Source organism: Rousettus aegyptiacus, unplaced genomic scaffold (genome assembly GCF_014176215.1).
Source record: "Rousettus aegyptiacus isolate mRouAeg1 unplaced genomic scaffold, mRouAeg1.p scaffold_m13_p_6, whole genome shotgun sequence".
In the NCBI taxonomy this organism is placed as follows: Eukaryota; Metazoa; Chordata; class Mammalia; order Chiroptera; family Pteropodidae; genus Rousettus; species Rousettus aegyptiacus.
The window spans coordinates 65,985,379-66,012,703 of NW_023416309.1; the positions used below are offsets into that span (position 1 = coordinate 65,985,379).

At 39.3% G+C, this 27,325-nt stretch overlaps 1 protein-coding gene and 1 pseudogene across 6 annotated transcripts in view; one reads left to right on the forward strand and one right to left on the reverse strand.

The window, feature by feature from the left end:
- Positions 1 to 27,325, forward strand: part of SPECC1 (sperm antigen with calponin homology and coiled-coil domains 1) — a 239,842-nt gene that overhangs the window by 65,135 nt on the left and 147,382 nt on the right. For all 6 annotated transcript variants that reach the window (XR_004951614.1, XM_016145133.2, XM_016145137.2 and 3 more), the window contains exons 2-3: positions 10,473 to 10,642; positions 19,232 to 19,367. Coding sequence is in view for 5 of the 6 variants with exons in the window: in XM_016145133.2 (XP_016000619.2) it covers positions 10,496 to 10,642; positions 19,232 to 19,367 (283 nt within the window). In the remaining variant the exon portion in view is untranslated. The remainder of the gene's footprint in view (positions 1 to 10,472; positions 10,643 to 19,231; positions 19,368 to 27,325) is intronic.
- Positions 17,256 to 17,374, reverse strand: LOC118604822 (annotated as a pseudogene).

Genomic DNA, 27,325 nt, shown 5'->3' on the forward strand with positions numbered 1-27,325 from the left:
TGAAAGTATTATATACCATTACTATGAAAGTAGGATGTATACCAAAAATTTTAAAAGCTGTCATTCAGGAATAAATTCAGGAAATGAGATGAAGCAGTAGATGATTTTAGAGATTTGGTGTTGAATAATTTTAGGAATTCTTTCTCAAGCATTTTATAAGTAAATGAGATTAATTTTTATAATACTTATATGTCATCGTGAATTTTATTTCATAGTAATAATACTAGAAGGGACTGTATCTATGGCAATGGAGTTATCATCCTGAAATCAATTTTGGAATTTTTTTTTTTTTGCAGTTGTTTAGAGACATTTTATAAGTCTTACAGGAAAAGGATTGTCATTGCTTTATAGTTCCATTTGGTATTCACCCATTAATTCAGCACCTACTTAGTGGATGCGTCTCATTTTTAGGGCTCCATGCTGGGGCCTGTGTGCCTGTCTAATGAGGGATGGGCAGGGAGATAACCTGCACACAGGCAGACTCTAAATATTCATTAGTGATATTTATTACGCACTTACTATATGCTAGTTACAGTATAAACATCAGGAGCACTATGATGAACAAGGCCCTGCTGACACAGAGCTTCCCCAGTGATGAAGGATTATCTTGCCAGTATCCAATGATGGATAATCAGTGATGCTAATAGTCTGGTTTGATGATGAAGGCTCTGAAGAAATGAACAGGGGTGGGGCAGGGCAGCTAATCTAGAGAGTGCAAAGAAAAGGCCTCAGAGGAAGAGCTCCGGAGCAGAGACCAGCTGAGGGGAACATTCCGGACAGGGGGAACAGCAGGTGTAAAGCTCTTCTTTGGGAACTAATGGGCACATTCAGGGAGCCGGAAGCAGCTGTGTGACTGAGGTATAGCAAGCAGCAGCAAGCTTCAGGACTGAGGTGGTTGCAGTCCCAATAGCCTAGGACTTTTTGAGGGTTGCGAAAGAGTCTGGATTTTCATTCTAAATGCAGTGAGAAGTCATCAGAGCTTCTGCTCAGGGAGTGTCATGATTCGATTTGTGTTTTAAAATATTTTTAATAATTAAAAATTTTAATTTCAGTAAAAAAATATATAACATAAAATGTACTTGTCTTAGCCATTTTTATGATTTACATTTTTGAAAGACCCCTTTAACTCATGGACATGGACTATAGGCTAGTGGTTACCAGAAGACTGTAGACTAATAGTTACTAGCGGGGTGGGGGAGAAAAGAGGAGGTAGACGAGGTAAAGGGGGTCAAATATAGGGTTTAGGGGGAGGGTGAAGTGGGTAAAGGGGATCAAATATATGGTAGCTGAAGGAAACTGGACTTTGGGTGGTAAACACACAATAGAATATACAGATGTCAAATGATAATGTGTACCTGAAAATTATATAATCATATTAACCAATATTACCCCTTAAATGTAATTAAAAATTTTAAAAAATCAACCTAAAAACAAACAAACAAACAAATAAATAGCTAAATAACTAAATAAATAACTAAATAAAAGTCCCCTCTGGCTGCCATGTGGACATTAACTGTAGAGGGAAAGACGGACAAGAGCAGACAGAGGCAGAGAGACTGTTGGGATGCTGCAGCTCCATGTGGGAGGTGGAAGTGGCTCTGCCAGGAGCAGGTGGGGGACATGGACATAGATGTACTAGAAAAGAGCTTCCAAGTTTTCTGGAGGTTCAGAGGTGGAAGCATCAGAAAGGCCTGTGAGGGGATAGAATATCCATGGAAGGAGGTCGTATTGGAGAATCTTGGGGGCCACAAGATGAGGCTAGTGGAGGAGATTCCAGTTTGGCTACACTACAGGGTAGGTGGTAAGGATGCTGTGGCCAGGGTCAGCTGGGAACTCTTTTAATTTGGAGCAGGACGGAACATTGGGCCCAGGATTGTGTGCTCACTTGAAGTGGATCCCTGTGAATGAGGTTAGCAAACTCTCAGTGTCAGTGTCATTGTTGTAAAGCATGGCGACAACTGCTTCATGGGGCATCTGGGAACATAAGAGAAAATCATATCTGGAAGTCGGCGCAGAGTCATGTTGATCGGTGTTAGCTTAAAATAAGTTAAAATGAGAGGTTTTGAGCAGCAAGTGACCTATCCCAGCTGAACTTTGGAAGTGTGTCAGGAGTCACAGAAGGCATGAGCTTCAGGAGGAACTTCTGAAAGGGAAAAGCGACAATTTCCACCCAGGTCTTTGCTGGAGAAAAAGACTGGGCTCTGGCAGGAAATATTGCAGAGCCTGAGCTCCCAGTCTGGTCAGCAGTGGGTTTGAGAAACAAGAGCCCCGGGGAGGAGTCCAAGATGCCTTTGAGGTTTTAAGTTTGGGAAAGTGAGAGAAAAGCTGTGCTGATAATAGAAATGGGAAGTTGGGAAAAACTGGTTGGTTATTCAGAGTGTGTGCTGTGCACCGTGCTTGATCATACAGGCAAATGCCAGGAGGCTGTTCTCTGGGAAGGGCTCACAGGCCAGCTGTGCAGCAGGTATGTTGACAGACAAGCAAGCGTAGGAGCCCTCATGAGGCTCTTCTAGACTGGGGACATTTCTAGAGTGGGGAGACTCTGGCGCTCCCTTCAGAAGGTGGCATTGAATTGAGCCAGGCCAAGGGGGCAGGGCAGATATCTGAGCTTCCTGTTTGCCCCTCTGTGTCTCCTTTCCATCTCTCTCCACCAGCTCATAGACACCACATCAGTAGGCTTCCCTGTGAGCCAGTGAGTTGCAGATTGGAGAGAGGGGGAAAATGAGTTTGAGGCCTTTCTTTCCTTAGCAACCTACTAAGTCAGTCTCCACGAATCAGTTGCATTTCTCTACCGAAGGCCACAGCTTCTGCCTCTCCTCCCAACTCTCTCTGGGTTCCACCTGCTCCTCCCCTCACCCCTGAAGGCCCAGGCAAGATAACAGTCTTAGCCTGAAGGTTCTACACTTTCCAGACTGCTCCTCCAAACCCTACCCACACCCTTGTAAACAGTTCCTTTCTGAGTTCTTCTCGGTTTCACAGCTGATATCCCAGATAGAGGCAGGGGCATGTGCAGGGGCCCAGAACTGGGACTGAATATTATGGCTCAAGATGCTTCTGCTCAAATAGGTATGAAAGCCTCCAGAGCCCTCCTACACTATAGTTTTTGTTTTGTTTTTCTTGTCACATTTTTAAAAATTGCGGTAAAATGCACATAGTACAAAATTTACCATGTTAAACACTTTTAAGTGTACAATTCAGTGGCAATAAGTACATTCACACTGTTGTGCAACTATCACCACCACCCTTCTGCAGACCTTGTTCACCTTACAAAATTGAAATTCTGTACCCATTAATAACTTTCAATTTTCCTCTCATCATTCTCTGGCAACCACCATTCTACTTCTGCCTCTATGAACTTAACTAATTTAGGTACCTCATATAAGTGGAATGATACATTATTTGTCTTTCTCACCAGTTTATTTCACTTAGAATAATGTCCTCAGGGTTCATCCATCTTGTGTGATGTGTCAGAATTTCTTTCCTTTTTAAGGCTGAATAATTTTCTACTGGGAGTATATACCACATTTTGTTTATTCAGCCATCAATGGATACTTGGGTTACTTCCACTTATGGCTATTGTGAATAATGCTGCTATGCACATAGGTATACAGGTATCTCTTTAAGACATAGCTTTCAATTATTTGGTAATATGCCCAGATGTGGAATTGCTGGATCATATGGTAATTTGATTTTTTTGATATTTCCAGGAACATTTTATACTGTTTTCCATGGTGGCTGCCCTCTTTTACTTTCCCAACAGTGAGTGCACAAGGGTTTCAATTTCTCCACATCCTCTTCAACATTTATTATTTTCTGTTGTTTTTTGTTTTTGTTTTTGTTTTTGTTTGTTTTTAAATAGCAGCCATCCTAATGGGTGTGATGGGGTATCTCATTGTGGTTCTGATTTGCATTTCCCTACTGATTAATGATATTAAGCATCTTTTCATGTACTTATTGGCCCTTTGCAGATGTTCTTCTGAGAAATGTCTGTTTAAGTCCTTTGTCCATTTTTATATATTAGGTTTGGTTTTTTGGTTGTAGAGTATATATATGTGTGTGTGTGTGTGTGTGTGTGTGTGTGTGTGTGTGTATGTATACATATATGTATATTTATATATATATGTATATTCTAAATATTAACCTTATTTTCATCTGCTTATGCTGTTTTAACAAAATACTATAGACTGAGTGACTTAAACAACAGAAATTTATTTTGCTAGAAGTCCAAGATCAGGGTGCTGGCTGATATGGTTCTTGGCGACAGCTGTCTTCCTGTCTTGTAGATGGCTGTCTTCTCACTATGTCCTCACATGGCCTTTCTTTGGTGTATGAACAGGAGAAACATCTCTCTTTCTCTTCTAATAAGGCCAGCAATTCTATCAGATTAGGATCCACCCTCATGACTTCATTTAACCTTAATTTACTTCCTAAAAGCCCTATATCCAAATACAGTTACACTGGGGATTAGGGCGTCAGTGCATGAATTGAGCTGGCGGGGGGGCGGGATGTGTGTGTGGGGAGTGTGTGTGTGTGGGGGTGTGGGTGGGTCATAGTTAAGTCCATAGCAAACCCCTTTGCAAACATTTCCTCCCATTCTGTGAGTTGTCTATTCACTCTGTTGACTGTATCCTCTGATTCACAAAAGTTTTTAATTTCGTTGTAGCCCAGTTTATCTATTTTTTTTTTCATGTTGCCTATGCTTTTGGTGTCATGTCTAAGCACAATGTCATGAAGCTTTTACTCTGTTTTCTTCTAACAGTTTTATAGTTTTAGGTCTTACATTTAGGTTTTTTATCCATTTTGAGTTCATTTTCATCTAAGTGTAAAGTAAGGGTCCAGCTCATTCTTTCAAGTGTGGATCTTCAGTTTTCTTAGTATTATTTGTTGAAAAGGCGATCGTTCCCCACTGAATAGTCTTGGCACTACACTAAAGTTTTTATTTTTAGCTACTCTTCAGTAGATCTTTTCAAACTGTTCCTATAGAAAAAGCTCTTGAAGTATTTCATTTCAATCTCTTTTTCTGCTGCCTTGGCTCATGTTCTTGTAATTTTTTGTTGTAAAGCCACATTGTAGGTAAGGAAAGAACTACTGATTAGTGGTCATCCTCTCTGTGGGATGCCAGCTGGTTGGTCCAGCTTTGGAGACAGAAGGATGGCCCAGGCAGGGATTCCGATCATTTGGTCTCAATATAGCTCCCAGATTAGAGCCTCTCTCTAGGGTCTGTGTTTCATATTTAGTGACTCAACTCCTCCTCTGTTTCTTATGCCAGATACAACCTATTTGTTATGAATCTCTGCCTTGTGGCAGCATGTCATAGTTTCTGCAAATTCTTATTACATTTTCAAAATTTGTTTACAGTTTGAGATGGTGTGCTTAGTGATATACCAATTTTTTTTTCCATTTAGTTTTTTTTTTTTTTTATCACTTCTTTGTTCTTGTTTTCTTTAAATTACTTCTGCTGATGGGATACATGAATTTTAGTTTGGCATTTTTCTTCTGATGCTGTGTGGAAATCTGTTCTTTTCTTATTTACTGGGAAGGCTAATGGGATGATTTTTCATCTCAAGACCACAGGAAATAATAAGCTTTGAAATGTTTCCTGTGGCCTCCAGCTGCAGTCTGAGATTCCCTCAGCTGCTCCTAAACTAGATTTTCAGCATTAACATTTCAGCGTTAGATGGGAAACGAACCAGGTGCCAGTCTAAGAACCAGTGACCCAGGACTCTTGTTCTTCCTCTAGAACTGAGTTTATTAACCTTGACTATTGAAATTTTAAGCCAGGTGCTTCTTGTGGGACAGTCCTTTGGGTGGTAGGATGTCTAACAGCATCTCCTGCTTTACCGGTAGCACCCCCAAAGTTGTGATAACTAGTACATCTCCACACATTGCCAGATGTCCCCTGGTGACAGAATCATCACCCATCCACCCCCAGCTTAGAACCACTGCTGTTGAAGAGGTCATGAGCAACCTAGGCACACACTCCGAAAAGCTCCAGCTAGATATTTTCAACATGTTGCTCACTTACATTCTATTTCCTGCTGAGTCCCCTGGTAATTGAGCTATGTGAACATTCTTATTTTGTTAGTTCTCTGACTTGAATGCTTTAGCTTTCCGCTTCCTGGCACTTATTGTACTTGTAGTTGAGACTTCAGTGCCCTCTCCCACTTCCAAGGACTCATTTCGTGGTGGTCCAGAAGTGTTTCCCAGTCACCTTTCTGTTTTCTTGCCTTAAAAGGGTAATAAAACTTAGGCCTCAAAACAACCCATCCAACACAGGCTCTGAAGGCAGCGATTAATTAAATAGCAAAGTAACATGTTTTGAAGGAGCAGGAGACCTACACAGGGACTCTGACTCTACCCAGCGCCCAAACACCTCATTGTATTCCTAAAATAGCTGTTCCCTCTACCCCCTTCTCTCCCTCTCTTCTTTATTTTCTATTTTTTGCATGCAATTTATGAGTTGCAGTTTAAATGTAAGTCTTACACTATTCCGAAGAGGAAAGAAACTTGGTAGGAAAATAAAATATTTGAAAAATTTAAAGAAAACACCCCTGCAAAAAGACCTTCACCTCACCCCTATGGGAGCGAGTTCCTAGATTTAACTGTAATTCCTTGACAAGTTTGATCCTTTGAGATGGTTTAGGAGGATTTTCAGAAACCAGGGAAAACTTTTCTTTTTCATTGTCTTGAACTTAGTCAGAACCCATCAACTAATTTTCTATTACTAATTCATATCTATTACGAGAGCATTATTCACCCAGCATTCACACCTGTGTTCATCTTTCAGCAGCTAGGATGTATTAAGGCTGGGGCCAATTCTAATGACTGTAAGGTATCTTTTTTCAGTGTTTATTTTCCTCCCTACCTTCCCTCTTTCACATTTCCAAATGAACATAGGCTGCTCTGTGCGCAAGAATCTGGTTTGTCTGTCTGGCTCCTGCCACTGAACAATGATTTGATCACCATGCATTGCTGAGTTCGTAAAGTGGAGCAGCCCTCCACTGAATAGTTAACAGTGTTTGTTAGCGAGGGAGCTAACGTTTTTGAGGGCCTTCTATGTGCTCGGCCCTCATGCTCCATGTTCTCCTTCCATCTTCACAGTTTTGTGAAGTAGGCATTAATAACTCCATTTTATTGGGTGAAAAGGTTGAGAATCACAGTGTTCAAAATGTATGCCCAAGTGCACACAATAAATAGTGGAGCTGAATTTGGACCAAGAACATTGGATCCAGAAGCCCTCATGCTTTTCCATGGGAGCCAAGATTATTCAGCAAGGCTATATTCATCCCTGGTGTTTAAAGCCAACCAAAACTGAGTTTCAATCCTGGTTTTATCATAAACTTTGTGATTTGAACAAGTTGCTTAACCTCCCTGAGCCAAATGAGATTTCCCTTCCTGTAAATTGGGGTTACATTTATCTCAAAGGGTTACAGTGAGGATTTAATGACACATCCACATAAAGCATATAACAGTGCTTTGCCAGGCTCAGAGTGGGTTAGTGTGGCCACTCTTAGTCACTACAGTGTTTATTTAATTTACTGATTCCCTAACTCAGACTGCCAGGGTGAGGGTTGAGAGGAGGGTTGTAGAAGAAGCAGTGGGAAGCAGATTGCATCAAAGTCTGCAGAAAGTTATGAGTGGGCCTAGGCAGCACCTGCTCTCTTTCTGGCAGGAGGCCTTCCTAGAAGTGGACAGAGAATAGGACCAAAGTGGCTGAGCATTGCGGGTGGACAGCTGAGGATGAACCTTTCTGAGTCTATTCCAGAAGAGCCCAGGGTAGGAGTGGGCAGAGCAAGGGAGAGGAACAGCTTCTAGAAGATTTAGAGAAAACTTGGAAGACACCAGTCCAGGCTAGGGGCGAGGGACGGGCAATGTTTAATAATCTCATAAGACACAGAGAGTGGGGAGCCAGGGTGCAAAGCTAGTATTCAGTCTGACCGGAGCATTTTCCTCAGCACTAGCTCTTACCATCTTATCCATCCTGGAGAGCTGCATTGATCCTACAGAGCCCTCTACCACCCCAGGCCTCCTATCCTAGCACTGTCCTTACCTATAAGATTCTCTTCCTGGTTCAAGTGAGTGGGACAATAATTATTTCATTTCTGTGTATTTTGAATTCTGAAAGAAGGTGGAACTTAACGGAAAACTCAGGCTGATGGGTGGGTACAAAATAGAAGGCTTAGTCTGGGGAAAATAATGGGAAAGAAGAGTGAAGGTAACTAAGAAAAGATAGCATAGTAAACAAGAGGGGATCCAGATGGAAAAAGTTCTCTGGGTACATTCATTTGGGAATAATTTGGTAGGGTTTAGAAGATTCTAAGAGAATCAAAAAGGTGTGATGATACAAATGAAGTATCTGAGAATTTTGCCTCAGAGGATGTAACCCATTAGTCTTTGAAAAATGGTTGAACGTTTTTCAGGTGCACTTCCAGAAGATTGTCCGATTTGTCACTAGAGGTTAAGAGAGGAGTTCAAATGTGGACTGAGATAGCTTCTATCTTTTTTAACCAAAGTCTTAGACTCCTGAAACATTGGAGAAAAGATGGCAAAGAAAATTTTCATCCTCTTCGTGCTGTTTTTCATCTTCATATTCTTATCTTTCTTTGGTGGAATAAATAAGCAACATTTCATTTTAGGGTAACCTGGGCAGATTTTGGAAAATGTGGATACCTTGCAGAATTATGTCAAAGTAAGCCCTGTAGTAGTTATTTCTAAGTAGTTGTCATCATAACATAAAAAGAGTTCCTTGATTAAACAGGTATTTCACTTAAGTCATTTCTATGAGTCAGACTGACATGTTACCGGATGGTGCTTTAGTAATTTCTACAGCGATTCTCTTCAAGAATCAGGCAGGATATGTTAGTTTATTTTATATTGGGATTCCTAATAAAATTAGTTACTCTATAGTTTTAAGCCTAGGAATTCTTTCGTTGTCTCTGTAGAAACCAGCATTAAAAATCGTGGGTCAAAGAAAAAAATAATTGGTGCTAAACATCAGAAAAATATACTAGAAATAAGTTGTTTATTTTTTTTAATGCAGAATCTAAAAAATTATCATGATACCTGGAACCAAACCGAGACTAATAAGGTTCTGAACCAATCATATGACTGAAATCATGAATAATTTTTCTCAGAAACACTATAGAAAACAAACTGCAAAGTCTTTAAAGAATTATTTTTTCCTGCAGCCACGTTCACACTGCTACTCGGAGAGCAGCGCTGAGGAATGTGTTCCAGGTCTGTCCAGCCAATCACTTTAAGTAGAAATAGGAACTGGGTGGCCCTGGTTGACTGTCAGTTGAAATGGTTTTCTCTGGCCGGGAAAAGGAGACAAGAACAGGAGGAGGTCATAGCCTGAGCTAGTCTGGGGAGGACATCTGTCGTTTTTCTCATAGGTTGCTAATAGGGCATACTGGGGATGTACTGGGGACAAACTAGGATCAAGTGACAAGGAAGGAGGCCCAGGGCTGCTTAACATCAACCACCATCCCCCAGGGGCAGTTACTTAGACCCCCAGGTTTTGTGTATGTGGTCACTGGAATTACCTGTCACCTATTGGTGTTTCTTAAGGTTTGTTTTTCTATTTGTTTCTGTGAAAGGATCAAGCATTATCTGTGGCTTTGGTAATCTATCTCATACTCTTGGTCATTAGAGTCCATGAGGACAAGCAGGGTTAGAATTGGATCTGGATGAGACCCTAGAGACATTTAATCCACTCTCCTTTTGCTACTGATGGAAAAATCAGGCTCAGAGAGATTAAGAGATCACCAGCCACTTCACTCAGGAATAACAAAGCTGATTGCTGATCATAGGAGTCAGGCTTCCTTCATCATCTTCATATGTGGATTCTCCCCGTAGGTCTTTAACTGCACCTTGCTACTTTGAACAATTTTGCTTTCATGAAATATTTTAGTTAGGGCAGTAACTCTGTCCGATAATGTCAGGTCTGACCCGATTAAAATATACTGTTAATTTTAAATGATATCCATTTTTGTCCAAAAGAAGAAAAGAAGCTGTGCTTCTATAAAATCTAATTTTCAAGTAATTCATTGATATCTATTAAAAATTAGGTAAGTTGTTCCATTGTCACCCCTAAACCTGCAAGGCTCATGGACATTGTATATCCTGACTCAAGCTGACCTATTTTATATGGGGAAATATATACATAGTATATGGGTAAATTGTAATACTATTAGGTGTTAGGTGTCCCTGACTATTAAGAAGCCATCATTTGCTGAAAAGTAGTGTTAGAACATATGTGTTTACAGTTTGTAAACAGCTTTTGTGAAGTTGTAAAAATTAGCCCTGTGCAAAGGTATCATCTTGGGACCAGAACTCTATTTGCGGACCAATCATAAGTGCTAGTTTTCTATGGTAACAATGCTGAACGTGGTATATGGGGGTAATGCTCTGTGATGTCACTCAGCAGCCTCAAGTTGTGGACATACATATTTTTCTCTTCTCTTCTACAGAAAAATAGACCCACTTGACAAACATGAGGAGTGCAGCCAAGCCCTGGAGTCCAGTCACCAAAGCTGGGAGCCATGGGATCGACCGAGCACGGCCCCTCCCCGCAGCTTCTTCTGGCATGAAGAGTTCTAAATCTTCAACCTCACTGGCTTTTGAGTCCCGACTCAGCAAGGTATAGACTAAAGTGTACTGGGCCAGGCAGCTGGGTGTCCAGTGTCCCTGCTCAGGAGGACTGAAATGGGCAGTAAGCAATGCTAGTGGCCTCTCAGGGCTGGCACAGAGGCTCTAAGGAAAGTCCCCAGGGAACCAGCATATCTTGACCTAAGAACAAAGCAAAGCGGGTATAGCAGGACCTACTGAGGTTAAGAAAGGAAATCTGCAAAATGTTTAACAGTAGCAATTCCGATCCCCTGCCCTGGATTATGTGGACTCTCCAGTCAGAGTTTTGCCCCAGCTCTCCACTAGATAAGGGTCAATTCTCCACCCTCGTCTTACCCAACAGTCAGCAGAGTTAACACTGTTGGTTAGGCCCTGCGTCTGGGAGTGCCTGTCTCCTCCCTCCTGGGCAGCACCTTGGAATCTCCACTGCCGGCCCCTTCTCCTGCCCTGGCTTTCTAACATTGGGTGAGCACAGGGCACAGTCCTTGAGCCTCAGCTCGTTTCTAGCTATGCCACACCCAATACCTCCTTTACTACACTGAGATGAAATCAGAGACAGTATAACTACCTATACACACTTTTGAAAAATCAATATAATATTCTACCTATAAAAGGGAAATAATCCATATTTCTATCTGCATATGCCTCAACGTGACCATGCTGAAGGATCTAAGATGTTCCTTAGAACACAGTGGATATGACAGCTACGATGTGGACTGATTCATGGTGGTCGTGTCTATGACTCAAATACCATGAAGGATATTGAGGGAGTAATGTTGAGCACTCTTGGTAAATATCTGAACCAAACTGCAGTCTTCCCTTGTTATTCTTGGAAAGTTCAGTGTATCTTAAAGCTATGCAAGAGGTACATTGTTTTTTATGTAAAACGAAGGGATACTGTAGGCTCAATAATAACAAAGTGTTCCACTCATGTAAATGTCTGTAGATTATGTGAAAATTGTGTGGGATATGGGACAATTCTTTATGCAATTCTTTTGTCACATTCATCAGAGGACATATAGGTTCTCCATCCTTCCACCTACTAAATTTCAGTACCACCTCCAATCATGGTGACAACTAAAAATGTCCCCACAAATTTTCAGTACACTCCCTGAGGAACAGCATTGTCCCTGTTGAAAGCGACTGTTCTAGGTGATGGTGTCCATTTTCATGAATACCATATGTGCATAACATGCAAATTTGTGTCCTGACCAGGGCCCCTCCAACTGCCTTTGTGACATTGCCTTCTGGATGCCTAAAAGGTACCTGAAATGTAACATGGCCAAAACTGAATCTTGATTCCTTCCTACCCGGGTCTCACTCCCCCTAAATCTGTTCCTCTTGACTATTTCCATTTGAGTCAGTATCAAGCCTATCCTTTCGGTCTCTCAGGTCTGATCCCAGGGCTTCATCCTTGAACACTTCTTTTCTCATGTCCCATGGTCCATCACTAAGATGCCATCACTTCTACTTTAAAAACAGATGTCAACTCCAAGCAACTTCCACTGCCTCCCCTGGGACTACATGGGTCATGCCACCACCTTCCTTGCATGGACTTACCAAGTGATCTCCATGCTTTTCATCTTTGCACCCTACACTCCATTCTCAACAGATACTAGAGTGGTCCTTTTAACACATATCATGTTACTTTTCTGCTTAAAACCCTCTAGGGGCTGTCCGCATTCACTCAGAGTAGAAAGCAAAGTTCTTGAATGGCCAGTGATGCCCTGGAGATCCAGCTCCATTCCCGCTCAGACATCATCGCCCTTCTCTCTGTGCTGGCTCCCTGAGCTTTGACCACAGGGTCTCCTGGTGCTTGGTGGCACCGTCCCTCCAATGAGCCAAGTGCAGGCTTGTGGCAGCATGTGTGCTGTTCCCTCTGCCTGAAGTATTCCTCCCCATTCTGCACATCTGCCACTTCTCCTTCAAGCATATGCTGAAATGTCACCCTATCAGATGACATTCCTGACCACCCTTGTAAAGGGCCTCTTGGCCTCCATATATCATCCTCACCCTGTCTTATTTTTCTTCTCTGCCCTTACTACCATCACATACACCTGCTTTGTTAGTGTCTGTTTCCCCGTGGCTAGAATGTAAGTTCCATGAGGGCTTTTTTGTTTGTTGCACAGCTCTGTCCCTCATGCTTACAAAAGCACCTGCTACCTGGCAGGCACTCAGGATTTACTGAACACCCACGTCCACTGGCTCTTCCAGGCATGGCAGTATGACAAGATGTTGGAACAGGAAGCGCATGCGCTTGGAGTGGGTCAGACCAGGCTAAGTGGGGATCCTCGTTCTTCCCCTTCTAGCTGTAAAACTTCAGGCAAGTTATGTAGCTGTCCTGAACTCTGAGATGAAAGGAAATGTAGAAGAAGTGTCCTACACATAAGTTTGTTTATTATTTTATTATCCTGGAGTAGACCATGACTTCCATGATTTTTGTTTAAATTATATTTGACCTATAGCATATTTGCGAGACATCTTTAATTTAAATTTTAAGTGAATACGTAAATTTCCCCAATAACAGACCAGTAGAATTTTGGGGACATGTTAAAATATTTTTTAAAGCAGTGTTTTTTAAAAAAGGTCTAAAGCTCAGGAGTATTCCCTGAGGATAATGAAATGTTAGTTGCTTCTGCAATTGATAGGTAAGCATTTGGGAAACTTGTTCCACAGGGAAAATGTCAAGGGAAAAGTAAATATCATGTTAGAGACTTTCTGCTCTTATTTCTGATTCTTGGGACCTCCAGGCCTAACTCTGAAAGAGGATAACAGGGCTGGAGGGAAGGAGTGGCAGAAAGAGCTGCACCATGGCCGCACCTTTCTAGTTCATCATGTTCCTCTGCTTTGACCATTCTCTCATGTCCACCTGCAATTGTGGGTAGAAGAAGACTAAAAATCCAGAGAACAGAAGATGGACAGAAAAGCAAGTCAATTATTTCCCCAGTGTTTTACTATGAAAATCTGCAAGCATGCACGGAAGTTGAATTACACAGTGAACATCTTACTTTATTAGCTTTGTAGTAAATGGATACATATGGGATGGATAGATATATTTTAACTGGTCAAAAATAGGAAAACAAACAAATCCACGAAGGTAGAACAAAATACCCTGCTTCAAATACTGACCCACTCTGAAGGAGCAGGGAAAGAACAAGGTGCAACAGGAGCCCAGATGGGATGGGGATGAATCTTCCTTGTGCTAGTCAAGCCCAGCACAGGAAAGGAGAGCAGGCAGTGCTCTGATGCAGGCAGGCTACTTCATTTTAGCCATTTACAGGCCCAAGTTTATTAGTCAGGACTTTCTTGGTATCAAATGACAGAAAATCAGCTTGAGCTAGCTTCAGCAGAAAAGAAATATGCTGAACAGATCCCAAGGTTCCCATGTCACTGTGGGAAGGGCAAAGGTACAAGACTGGAGCTCTGAGTGGCTGGGGCCAGGGACTGGAATACCTGGGACTGTCTCTTACTGTTGCTTATCTCTGCTTGCCACTGCTTCTATGTCACCTGCTGACACCTAGCCTTCTTCTGTGTGTGTGTATAAAGCGTGGGTGCCATCATGCCTGAGCCTCTCACTTCCCTTGGAAGGCCTGGCTGCTGCTTTCTTATTTCTGATTTCCTTTATTTAAAAAAAATGAAGCAAAAAAATTGGGAAAAGTCTGGGCATGGGTCACGTATAGATCTTACCCAGTCTTCTTATAGCCAGTGGGTCAGGGCCTCCCCTTACCCAGAAAACAGAGTCTTAATAGTTTAGACATATTGTATAAAAGTCTCGCAGACCCTCTCAGTATTATGTAATCATTCTGAGGGAGAGCTCTAAACCTGCACTGCCTAGCACCAGACCCACTAGCTATGTGTTGCAAACGAGCCCTTCAAGTGTGCCTACTCAAAATTGAGATGTGCTGTAAGTGTAAAACACAAAAAAAAATGTAAAATGCCTCATCAATATTTTTTACATTGATAATATTTTGAATGCATGAGGTTAAGAAAATATATTCTTAAAATTTTACCCGTTTTACTTTCATAATGTGAGTACTAAACAGTATAAAATTATGTATGCTTCTCATATTTTATTTCCATCAACACTGCTGCTCTAAACCATTGGTTCTCAAAGTGTGGTCCCCAGACCAGCAGCATCAACATTGCCTGGGAATGTGCTAGAAATACAAATTCTCAGGCCCCTAGACCTAGGGAATAAGAAATGTGGTGGTGGTAGTGGGTAGATAGGGGTTTGGGGTATAGGCAGCAGTCTGCATTTTAATAGACCCTCCAAGAATTCTGATGCACTCAAGTTTAAGAACTACTGCAACCATGACATGTTATCTACCTTTAAAGACTGGCTTATATTATGTATGATGATTTTAGGGTTTTGGATTTCATCCACTATCTTTGTGGAATTGAGAAGAATTTCTTAGTTACTTTAATCTGTGAGCTATTTAAACTTTTCCCTTTTGTAAGCTTTCATGTGCAGGTGTTTGGCAGCTTAAATATCAGTGAAACAGTTAGTGAAAATACTTACTATAAATATCAAAGCAACACCGACGCACATACCTTCTTAGGGATCTTCTATAACAAACCAGAAATCTCAAGTGATGCTGAAGCTGCATTCGATGACCAAGAAACAAAGCCAAAAATGCAGCCATGAATAGAGAAAGAATGAGAATTAGTAATTGAAACTAGGAGCTTTTTGAATCTGATATTGCATCCAAAAACTAGTGATAGAGTAAGAGTAGCTTCAGCTATTTGCTTAGGAGGACAGGGAGAATTGGTTTTTGGTCTTTATGTCCTGCTTGCTGAAAAAACTTCTAAGCAATAAATCTTTCTCAGATGGCATTTTTTGTGGAAGGCGCAAGGGAAATGAAGTGCTACCTAGACTTCCCATGCTGAGTGTTAAGGAGATTGCACACTCTTGGCCTGTAGTACATCTTAATTATCCCTTTGCCTAGTGAGGAAAGGATCAGATCTGTTTATATTACAGACTGGGAACATGAAGTGGGAAGTCTTCCCACTCCTGTCCTCCTGTCCTCTGCTGCCTCTGCCTGTCAATTTGCCTGAGAACTGACCTCTTATGGAGGAGGGGGTGGGGGCAAACTCTACCCCAGGCACCAAAAGGGTGGAGGTTGTGGTAGGATTGCAGAGGCAACTTTACCTCTGGCCCCAGCTGTCCTCTCATTTGTTGGATTCCCTGTTCTGGTTTGCAGACTAAGCCTTTGCACCTGGGGCTTTTGATGTAGCGTTTGCTGATTTGCTCTTCTTGTATTAGACTTATCGACTTTAGTAAAGTAGTAGAATCAGGTAGAAGAAAGCAGAACCAAGTTCATATCATTTTTTTTTTTTGAGGTGTTATCTGGGGAATTTTCAAAATCTAAAATCATAATTGTTTTTTTTTGTTGTTGTTTTGTTTTGTTTTTCGTGACCTGGGCATGCTTCTAGACAGAGTGAATATAATATTTTTTTGTTGTTCAGAAAAGGTTGCTCACTTCATGAACTATTGTCATTTAGTATGAAAAACATTACGCTTGTGACCTGATGGATAATTTGAGAGGCTAGAAAGCTTGGGTACAGGAACCCTTGTTCTCTGAAACAGAAAAAAAGTTATGGAGTCCCTGTAAGTGCAATTGAGTTACATTTGTGTCAACTCGAGGGTCATATTTACTCCTCTTGTTAAACTAGGGATCTGTGCTGTTGGCCAGAAAATTTAGTAATTGGAAGTGCATGCAAATCGTCCTTTCAGTGTTAGCTATTTGTTTTTTAAATTAAGAATTTGTTTTTAGCATTAATACCTTGGCTCCGTGGAAGGTCAGGGGAAGGAGGGAGCAGTTGGGGGGATTGTTTTATGAACTATATAGATGTCTAACTAATGTACTACATACTCGAAACTAATTTAAATAAATGAATGAATGAATGAATGAATAAATAAATAAATATAAAGAATTTGTTTAAAGATTTTGACCAGGGTTGCCTGCCTAATATTAAGACTTTTAGCATCTTCCCTCTCTTAGAAAGTAGGCTATGAGGGATTGTTCTTTAATGAGTAGAGTTTCAGTTTTGGATGATGAATATGTTCTAGAGATAAATAATGGTGAGGCTTGGAAAACATTGTGAATATACTTAATGCTACTGAACTCCGCACTTAAAATGATTAAAATGATAAATTTTATCACAATAAAGATTTAAATAACAATAGGGAAAAATGGGGGAAAGTAGACTAGCATTGGCAGGGGTGGAACCAAGACTTTGCCTAATTATGACCCCATCCCCATTTTCCTTTTCTTTGTAATTGAGGCATAGCATACTTAACAATAAAAAATTTAAAATGTAAAGTGCATTAATCTTAGTTTTAGCTGTACAGCTCATTGAATTTTTATACATATTTTTTCTGCTTAATCACTACCTGGTTAAGATGTAGAACATTCCAGCACCCCAGAAGTTTCTTTCCCCTAGGGGTAACTGCTATCTTGACTTTTATCACCTTGGTTTGTTTTTTTCTTTCTTTTTTATCACTTTATTTTATATTTATTTATTTATTTTTAGGGGAGGCAACCCTTGTTTGACCTCACAGTTAGCGATAACCTTGTCAGCTTACAATCCCTTATTTTTTTATTTTTATTTTTTAAAATTTTTTATGCCTACAGCACCTGGTATTCCTAGGTAGTCTCCCATTCACGTACTAACCAGGCCCAACCCTGCTTAGCTTCCGAGATCAGACAGGATGGGGCTTGTTCAGGGTAGCTTGGCCATAGACACTTTATTTTTTAAATTAAATTTATTGACCATTATTTAATTTTGCCAGTTCTTAACTTCATATAAATGGAATCTGGCAATGTATATTCTTTTGTGTCTGGTTTCTTTCACTTAGGATAATGTGAGATCCATCCAATTATTCGTGTATTTGTAATTCTCTTCTTTTTAATTGCATGTAGTTTGTATTGTATACTCTACCACTATTTAATTTAGCCCATCTCCTGTTGAAGAACATTTGGGTGGTTCTGTTTTGGGCTGTTATAAATAAACCTGCTGGGAACATTCTTTTGATGAACCTGTGTACTCACTTTTCTTGGGTATAGATCTAGGAGTAGGATTGCGGAATCATAGGATGCAAATATTCAGCTTTAATAGATATCGCCAGTTTTCCAATGTGGTCGTACCAGTTTACACCCCGCCAGGAGAGCATGAGAGTTCTGATTGTTCTGCCACCTCACTGACACTTGGTGTCGGCATTTCTTTTCTCTTTAAAGCCATCCGAGGTGTAGTACCATGAAATTTAAATGATGCAAAAGTGGAAAATTTTTGTTTTATTTGTACAAATCTTTAAACTCCTAATCCTCAGTAAATGACCCTGAAGCCAATGAAGCAGTGTAGAGCAGGGCCTTTGGGCCCTCAGCCAGGGTGGGAGCAGGAGCTGCCTGCTCCATGTCTCTGTTGATTTGAAGGCTTTTTAATACTGTCTTCTCCAGATATTGGATATATTCATGAGGGCTCAAGGCATCTCCCCGTTTCCAGTCTTGTAGAACTATTCCTCTTCAGCAAAATTCTTTAAGAGAAGACTTAAAATGGTTGCGAGAACTTATTTGTGGTTTTTCTCATTAACCTTGAATATAATTTATCTAGACCAGAAATGTAAGATCATTTAGGGGTCCCCCTCTTAGACTTCAATTCCTTTCAACAGATGTTTGTTCTCCCCTTTCATGTCAGAGAAGAAAGCAGAAAAGGATTAAGGGGTTCTGCTTTTTTTCTGCCATCCATTAACAGTGTTCTTCTGGCCTCCAAAAAAATTCCTTTCTTTCTTTAGAACATGTTGGCTCTATGAGATCATATACAGGGTGCTCAGTGTTGAGCACATGGTAGCTATTTCTTCTCTTTACTTCCTCTAGACATATATTTTAAGTTAATTTTGTTATCCTTGATTTTTTTCTGCATTGCTTTGCCCTGCCTTTTGTGCTTTTTTCTTCAGCTCCCACTCTTAAAAATTTTTTTAAAAATCTTGTGTTAACTCATCTCCATCTTTTTCTTAGGTTAAGGACAACCCAAGAATGGCTCTTTTGTGTCTAATGTTGCTGTTCATAGCTTTTCTTGGTAGGCCTAGTACAATCTTGGGAAGAGGGTTGCTGTATGCTGAAGATCAGACAGTAGCTCTTATGAGCCTTGCCTATCTTAGGTAGTTATGCTGCACATCTTTTATTGCTGTATACTGTTTGGTTTGTTCCTGATACCTTTGGAGTTTTGCTGAGAAATGGAGCACTCATGCAGCATTAACTTATTAAAATACATTTTAAGCTTTTAAAAAACTTTTTTTTAACTAGGAAAGCAGAGCTTTAAAAACTTCGTTATTTGAAGTGTGGCAGGATGAGTAATATTCACCCATAATTTAATAATATTCTTTGAAACAATAATGGAAGATCATACTAGCCCTGTAAATGATACACATAGGTCTGTCTGGCTTTGCTTTTGTCCACTTTGCACTATCATGCTCCTCAAAGTACCATTATTGCTTCTTAACCACTGAACAAGTGGTCCAGCTCAGATGTTTTCTTTGTTTATAGCACTCTTTATTGAAAATATATCTCTTTATCCTCTCTCTTTCCCTTTACCTCTCTCTTAGCTCAAGAGGGCCAGTAGTGAGGACATGCTCAGCAAACCAGGAAGTACCATTGCTTCTGGCGTAGTTCGTCTGAAAAAGACTTCAACAGCTGGAGCCATCTCTGAATTCTCTGAGAGCCGCTTGAGGAGCAACCCAGGTAGGAGGGACCCAGGCAGGTCATTCATCTTGGCCGTGATTGATGTCAGTGATTGATGCATCCTTTCTCTTCATCAGATATGTATTGAGCACTTACTCTGGGCCAGGAACTGTTTTAGGTAACAATATTCTGCCCACAAGGAGTTTACATCTAGTGGGGAAACAGATGAGAAATAAAAAGGTAGTGCTGTGGTTCCCACCATCCTTCTAGTTGTCTGTTACCCTGCGTCTGTGAAGTCCAGTCAAGGTGGTGTATGTTCTGGGGTTGCCTTGGTGTAACATACATTAGATGAATGAATGAATCCTGTAGGTCCCTCGCAGAGGTGGGCATACAACATTTTATGGAAAACTGGGACGAGCTGCATATAAAGACTATTCTGAGTCCCTTAGGTGGTAGTGGCCATTGGGACTGTGAATTTTCTCATGTTATTATTTTTTTAAGAAACAGAAAAGGTGTTTTTTTCTTTAAAAAAAAAAAAACATTATATTTGAGTTCAGAGCATCAAACTTAAACTAAAACATCAAAGAATATATTTTATTTTCTTTTGCAGCACGTGAACAAAAAAGCTAAGTTTTCCACAGTCCAACTCTTACAATGCAGTTCTCCATGTATTGCTAAATTATCTAAGATGGGAAAATAGCTGAAATGTCATTAGTAATTTTTAATAATATAGGGTTGAATAGTAGCATACTTATGATTTTTTCACTCTTTATATTAACTATCACAATCTGGATTAACTTTCCAAAGGTATATTTTAATTTATTTGGTTTTCAAAAAGTTGAATCTCTGAAGAGTATATGTGGCTTTGTTTTTTTTTTTTTAGGATGTAGGGGGAATGGCCTTGCATTTCTATACAATGGTTTTACTATTTTAAAGACTAGTTTCATACAAAATACACATATTTGGTTTTAAAATACAACAAATGAAAGTACAACTTATTTTTAATCAAGCCAGCCTAACACTAATTCCAAAAGTTTAAAAAGCTCTAAGAACATTACAGAATGATGTCGCTCTCAAATATTGACATAAAAAAGTAAGATCAAAATATTTGCAAATAAAATTCAACAAGAAATTGAAAGAACAGTAGTGCATATCACAACCAAGTAGATTTATGTCATCCAAGACTGGCTTAATAATAGGAAGTCTAGGTACATATATATAATCTATCGTACAAAATTAATAGACTAAGTAAGAAAAACCATGTAGTTATCTCAGTAGAGATGGAAGATACATTTGACAAAATTAGCATTCTTTCTGATTTAAAAACAAATTCTTGATAGATTATAAATATATGGATACTTCTTTAGTGATATAAAATATATGTATCTCAAAGAAGCTTTATGCTCAATTGTGAAATCTTAGAAATAGTCTTATTAAAATCAAGAATGATTCAAGTTTGTCCGCTGTTACCACTGTCATTTAAGTTCTTCTGCAACTAGGACATGGAAGCAACTGAAGTGTCCTATGATAGATGATTAGCTAAAGAAGCTGTGGTACATATATACAATGGAATATTACTCAGCCAAAAGGAGATATGAAATACTGCCATTTGCAGCAACATGGATGAACCTCGAAATAACCATGCTAAGCGAAATAAGCCAGACAGAAAAAGTTGAAAACAACATGATATCACTTATACGTGGAATATAAACCTAAAAGCAACAAATGAACAGGAGAAACAGGACGGAGACTCATGGACATGGACAAGGGACTTGTGGTTACCAGAGAGTAGTGGGGAAGAGGAAGAGAGGGAAAGTAGATGGAGAAATTTTTTTTTTAATCATTTCAATGAAAATAATTAATTAATTTTAAAAAATAAAAAATAAAAAAATTCTTCTGCAAGCGTTGATCACAGCAGCAAGATAGGAGAGCTATAACTATATATTGGAAATGAAACAAAATGATGATTTTATGCATATAAAATATTATATGCTTAAAAAAGTGCTTAGAATTTACTGAAATGATATTAGAAAAAACTTAGAATGTTCTGAATACCTATTAAATACAATAAGTGTTCAATGTGTGGCTAGTTGTAGAATATAAAATATCGATAGCTTTTTTATCAATGAGTAATTAGAAAAGATAATAATGTGAGGAATGATCTTACTTATAAAGGAATGAGAAAGGTAAAATCCCTAGAAATAAACTTAAAACAAGAGCCTATATTAAAAAAATCTTAAAACTCTTCTGATGGACACAAAATAAGATATAAATAAGTAGAAGGATATGCATGGTTCTTGGATAGAAAGATTAAATATACTAAAGATTAAATTCAGTAAGTATATTATATTAAATATAAAAAGATGTCTAATTTATTTTATGAATTTATTTTTATTCCAATTAAAATATCAGTGGGAATTTGAATGTGGATATACTGATAAAATGATACTGGGTTTATCTAAAACGGTGGTTCTCAATTGGGAGGTGATTTTGCCCTCTCCCCAACCCAGGGAACAGTTGGCAAGGTATGTAGTTTTGGTTGTCATAACTAGGGTGTACCACTGACATCTAATGGGTAGAGGCCAGGGATGCTGCTAAACATCCTATGATGCATAGGACAGCCCCTGACAATAAAGAATTATCTAGCCCAAAATGCCAATAGTGCTGCTGTTAATAAACCCTGACCTAGAAGAATAAATATTCTAGAATACCCAGGAAATTTCTTAAAAATAGCGATCAAGGAATTAACTGTAAGCATCTTGGAACTAGAGAAGAAATAGGCAAATCAGTGTAACAATGGAGAATAGTCCAGAATATACTGGAGGATTTAGCATAGGATAAAAGCGGCATTGCATATCAAGACAGATAATTCACTCAAAAATAATGACCAAGTGGGTTGTCAGGAAAAAATAAAGCTGGATCCCTATCTCATTCCTCTTATCAAAATAAATTCCAATTGGATTGAAGATTTAAATATTAAAAAGTGAAACCATGAAAGTACAAAGAGAAAAAACATCAGAGAATCAATTTGTAATCTTGGCCTTGAAAGAACCTAAGTAGGAACAAACATGGAAACACTGCTAGAAACCATGATAGGAACAGATGAAATATCACATAAATATAAAAAACTGCTTTGTAAAAAAAGAGGAAATTGCAATACATGTATCAAAGGGCTTATTGACAAAGAATTTATATAAATAAGAAAAAGAAAAATAGTACAGTAGAAAAATGGGTAGTTCACAGTTAAAAAAATAAAGATAGCCAATAGAAAGATGCTAAGCCTCATGAATAGATGAAGAAATGTATATCAAAACATAATTAGATGTACTATTTTCCCTAATGGATTGGCTAAATAAAATGGTTGATAATTTCTGGTGTTATTAAGGGTGTAGGGAGCTGGCACACCACATATAGTTGGTGCACTAGGACAATTTGGTAATATCATTCTACATCTGAAATATGTATAACCTTTCACAGAAGATTTCTATTGCTTAGCATTTCACACTACTGGTTTACTTGAAAGAGGATGTCAGTATACATGGAAAAGATGTTCAGTTGTAGCATTATTAGAATAGTGAAATACTGGAAACACCTAAGTGTGTTTCAATACAGAGCTGGTTGCATAATGAGATTTTGGTACAGTAGAATAATATGCAGCCATGAAAATGGTCACAGTGGGTTTGTATGTATCTCAAGGGAAAGATCGAAGTATATATTACTGAGAAAAATAACATGGTGCATATATTGTGATCTCATTTGTTTTTATTTTTTTTTAAGTATGTGTTAATTTAATCTTTTAAATCATAGCTTTTTTTTCAGGAGGGATATAAAAATGGTTGTCTTTGAGGAGAGTTACCAGTAGATCATTTTAGATCTTTCTATATTGTATGAAAATTTTCAAACACAAATACACAATGCTTTATAAATTAAAAAAAGTAAATATAAGTTATAACCTGAACTTTTTTGTTTGTTTTAACTAAATCCTTCCTCTTGACTTGCCTTTTGTGATGTTTCTTCACCATTTGTTGGTAAATCATTTAATAGTTTGATTACAGAATTTGATCAGGATTCTAGAGAAAGACCACAGTTTAATACTAGCTCCGAAAGTGAGCAGGTTCCCACACCTCCTGGGGACATTAGCATCCTTATTTGTCAAATTAAGGAAATACCTGTATCTACTACACAGTAATGTTGTCAAGACAAAGATCTGTGAATACCTCATAAACTGTAATGCACTTCTTACTCCCATTGTTATCATGCAAATTAAGTTTGCCACCTACTTTATATAGAGTTGAATAGAAAATTACAACTTGTCTTTAGAACGTTAATCTGTAAATGTAGGTAATCCTCCTCACTTTTGTATCAGCTTTTGGACCCTAGCAGTTTTATGCATTGCCATACATCCCCCAACTGCCTTATTCATGGTAAATTCAGACCATGCATCAGCTGATGAACCAATTGTTAGGATCAGTGGTTTGTGTGGCAATGCTGCCCGTCATGGTTTGTGTGGCAATGCTGCCCGTCAGCCAGTACTTCTCTGTAGTAGGTGCCACCACTTCTGCAATTGTATAGTAGTATTAGGCATTTATTTGAATATTGGGTCACATTCTGGCTTTATTTTACATGCACACACACAAAAACATCAGGGAAATGAAAGTGCTGGTACTAGTAAAATCTCAATACCATTGAGACAAAGATGGAAATGATTTCATGTGTTAGAAAGGGTATCCCCATTGAATGCTCACTGGACTTACATCCGTTCTCTACGGCTTCAGTTGTAAAGAATAAGAATAAAATTAAAGAAAATGAGGAAGATGCTAGCAATGTGCAGTTGCTTTCCTCTTAAAGAAAAGGATTATAAATTATGTATAGACTCTTAGGAGACAAAATTTTTCATGGCCCTCACATCTTAGTTTTTGAACTTTTGGCTTTGTGACAAGTTTTCTGTAATGCATGGTATGGTATTATCTGTATTTTTTTTAACTGTGTTAATAATTTCAAAAAGGATCTTATCATGAAATTATAATGCAGTATTGTGGTTTTAATTGCACAGTAGTTAAACCCGCAGTCAGCCTGTATTGTACCCTTTCTTGGGAGTTGATGTGTCTTTAGGGAGAATCCCTCAAATCTAGTACCAGCAAAAAATTCTCAGCCTTTTAGTAATAATTATTATGTGGTGGTTCACACTTGCATATAGTGTTGATTTATCATCTAACACAAGGGTTGTGGAAACTGCTTGAAAGGGGGTGCATGAACTTTCTGGAAGCCTTTTCTAGATTGTTTCCAGGTTCTGGTATCCAAGTTTTATGCCGTCCCCTGGGGCTCTGCCAAAGTCTGCTTCAGTAATAATAGAAACACAGCAACAGAAAGGTCTCAAAGGGAGCAACTGCTGCCATTTTCTGAGCCCTATTTTGTGCCTGCCACTCTGCTGGCCTCTGTCTGTTACCTCACTTCGTTCTTACAACAGTCTTAAGAAGAACGTGGTGTTTAATCCAGATCAGGACACTTGGCTTCATAAAGATCAGATAAGTTTCTCTTTGTGTCCCCCATGTCTACCACATGTTTCTACACATAAACTCCACTTAATCAAAGTTTTTAAACTATCTGCATTGCAGCCCAGACATATCCTTCTTCCTTTTCTCTCTAAGGTACCCTTTGTGTTGATCTCATCTTACCTGATAAGTGTTGATTTTAAAGAATGGAGTAGTCCCTTGTGCATAGGCACTTGTCCTCTCTGCTTACCCTATTAACTAACTGCTCAAGAGTTGTGAGAAATTTGAGTCCCTGCAAAGCTATAGAGGCATTCAGCCACTAGATGGTAGCCTTCTCAAAAATGTTGCTGTGCTTTCCACTATGCGCCCTGGTTCTGAAGAATGGTTTAATTACCAGACTAGAAAAAAAATCCTCCTTTTAGTCGTTCCTTAATTCAATAAGTATTTTTGAGTGCCTACTATGTGCCCAGCACTATTCTAGGCAAAAGGGATCATCAGTGAACAGGACAGACACCTGCATTTATGAGGCTACATGAATGCCACGTGGACAACATGAGTGACCCACCCAAAAACAGGAAGAAGCCAGTGTGGCTGCAACCAAGTCAGTGAGGAAGAGGAGAGCAGTGGAAGAGGAGGACAGAAAGGCTGGGGGTGGAGGAGACTAAGAGAACAGAGAAGTGCTATGACGTGCCTTCATTTTGAAGGGAGAACTTTGGCTGCTCATTGTGAGTGGACGAATGGAGTGGGAAGACCGGATCAGAGGCTGTTGCTGGACCCTAGGAAAGAGGTACCCTGTGCCGGGTTGCAGCCATGGAGCTGGGAGCAGCAGTCAGGTTCTGGGTATATTCTAGAGGGTAGAATCAATGGTTCTAAGCTCTCCTAATTGATTTTTTTAAATTGTGGTGAAATACACGACATTAACATTACCATCTCAAACATTGCTAAGTATACAGTTAAGTAGCATCAAGTACATTCACATTGCTGTGCAACCATCACCAGCACCCATCTCCAGAATTCTTTTCATCTTGCAAAACCAAAACCCTATAACCATTAAATAATAATTCTTCAGTCCTCCTTCTCTCCAACCCCTGATAATTGTCATTTCATTTTCTGTCCCTAGAATTTGTCATTCTAGGTACTTCATATAAGTGGAATCATGTAGCATCTGTATTTTAGCATCTGGCTTATTTTACAGAGCACACTGTCTTCAAGGTTCATCTATGTTATAGCATGTGTCAGAATTTCCTTTCTTTTTAAAAGCTGAATAATATTCCCTTATGTGAATATACCACATTTTGTTTATCCATTCATCCATCAATGGACATTGGGGTCATTTCCACCTTTTGGCTACTGTGAATAATGCCGCTGTGAATGTGGACATACAAATAACTATCTGAGTCACTGCTTTTGATCCTTTTGGTATATGTACCTCAGAGTGGGATTATCAGATCCTCCTTGATGGGTTTGAGGTAGATGTAGGGTCAGCTTTCTGCTCACATTACCAGCGGGGCTAGTAAGATGAGATCTTATGGGTACCCAGGGGATGAGGGTTGAATACCAATACCTTTCGGAAATAGCACTTGGCCTAAAGGAGTTTCCTATAGCCACACAGATGAACATTATGAAAACCAGTGATAATCAAAAGTGCTTATCTAGATGATTCTATATATAGCACATGTGGGATTTAAAAGAATGTCACTATTATATACTGATCTCAATGTTTTCTAAAAGTTAAATAAGTTGAATGTTCAGTGCCAGTAACACCTTGGCCAAATTCCATGTTAATGCTCACAGGTCTCAGACACCTCAGAGGACAAAGAAGCATGATTCCAACATGAAAGCAGACTCACTTCCAAGAAGGTATCCATGTCCTTGCAGGCACATATGTCCATTCATTCCCTAGTTAATCACATTAGACAGGTGGTATGACAGGCTTCAACCTAAGACACTTGTCCTCTTTGACATGGGAAGGCACATGTGAAAAAACAGCCTCACGTGAGGTAGGCAATGTTCTTAAAGTCAAATCCAGTTTGACTCCAGAATTCTTTCCTCTGCTACACTGTCTACTGAGATAGGGAGACTCCTTTTCTCCCCCATCATCTTCACCTATTAATACTACTACCAATCACTAGCATTCTTTGCTCACTATGAGCTAACCACTATTCTAAGTACTTGATAAGTATTTTCTCCTTTACAACAATCCTATGACTGTAGGATCAGTATAATCTTTCCTATTTTATAGGTTAGAAGACTGAAGCATAAAGAGATTAAGCAGACTATCCAAGTACACACCTAGTAAATATTAGGACTAAGACCTGCCTATTAGAAAACTGAGGCTGAGAGAAAGTCATGGTTTGTGTTGGCTTGCTGGCATGAGAATGGAGGAAAAGATTGTTGGAGGTCTTGGAACTGAAAGACCAGGGAATTGGTGAGTCAGTCTCACAGATGCTGCAGAGGGAGGAGCTTTGTAAGCCAAGAATGTGAGGGAATTGAGAGATGGGGATGGGTGTCAGTACATGACGACAA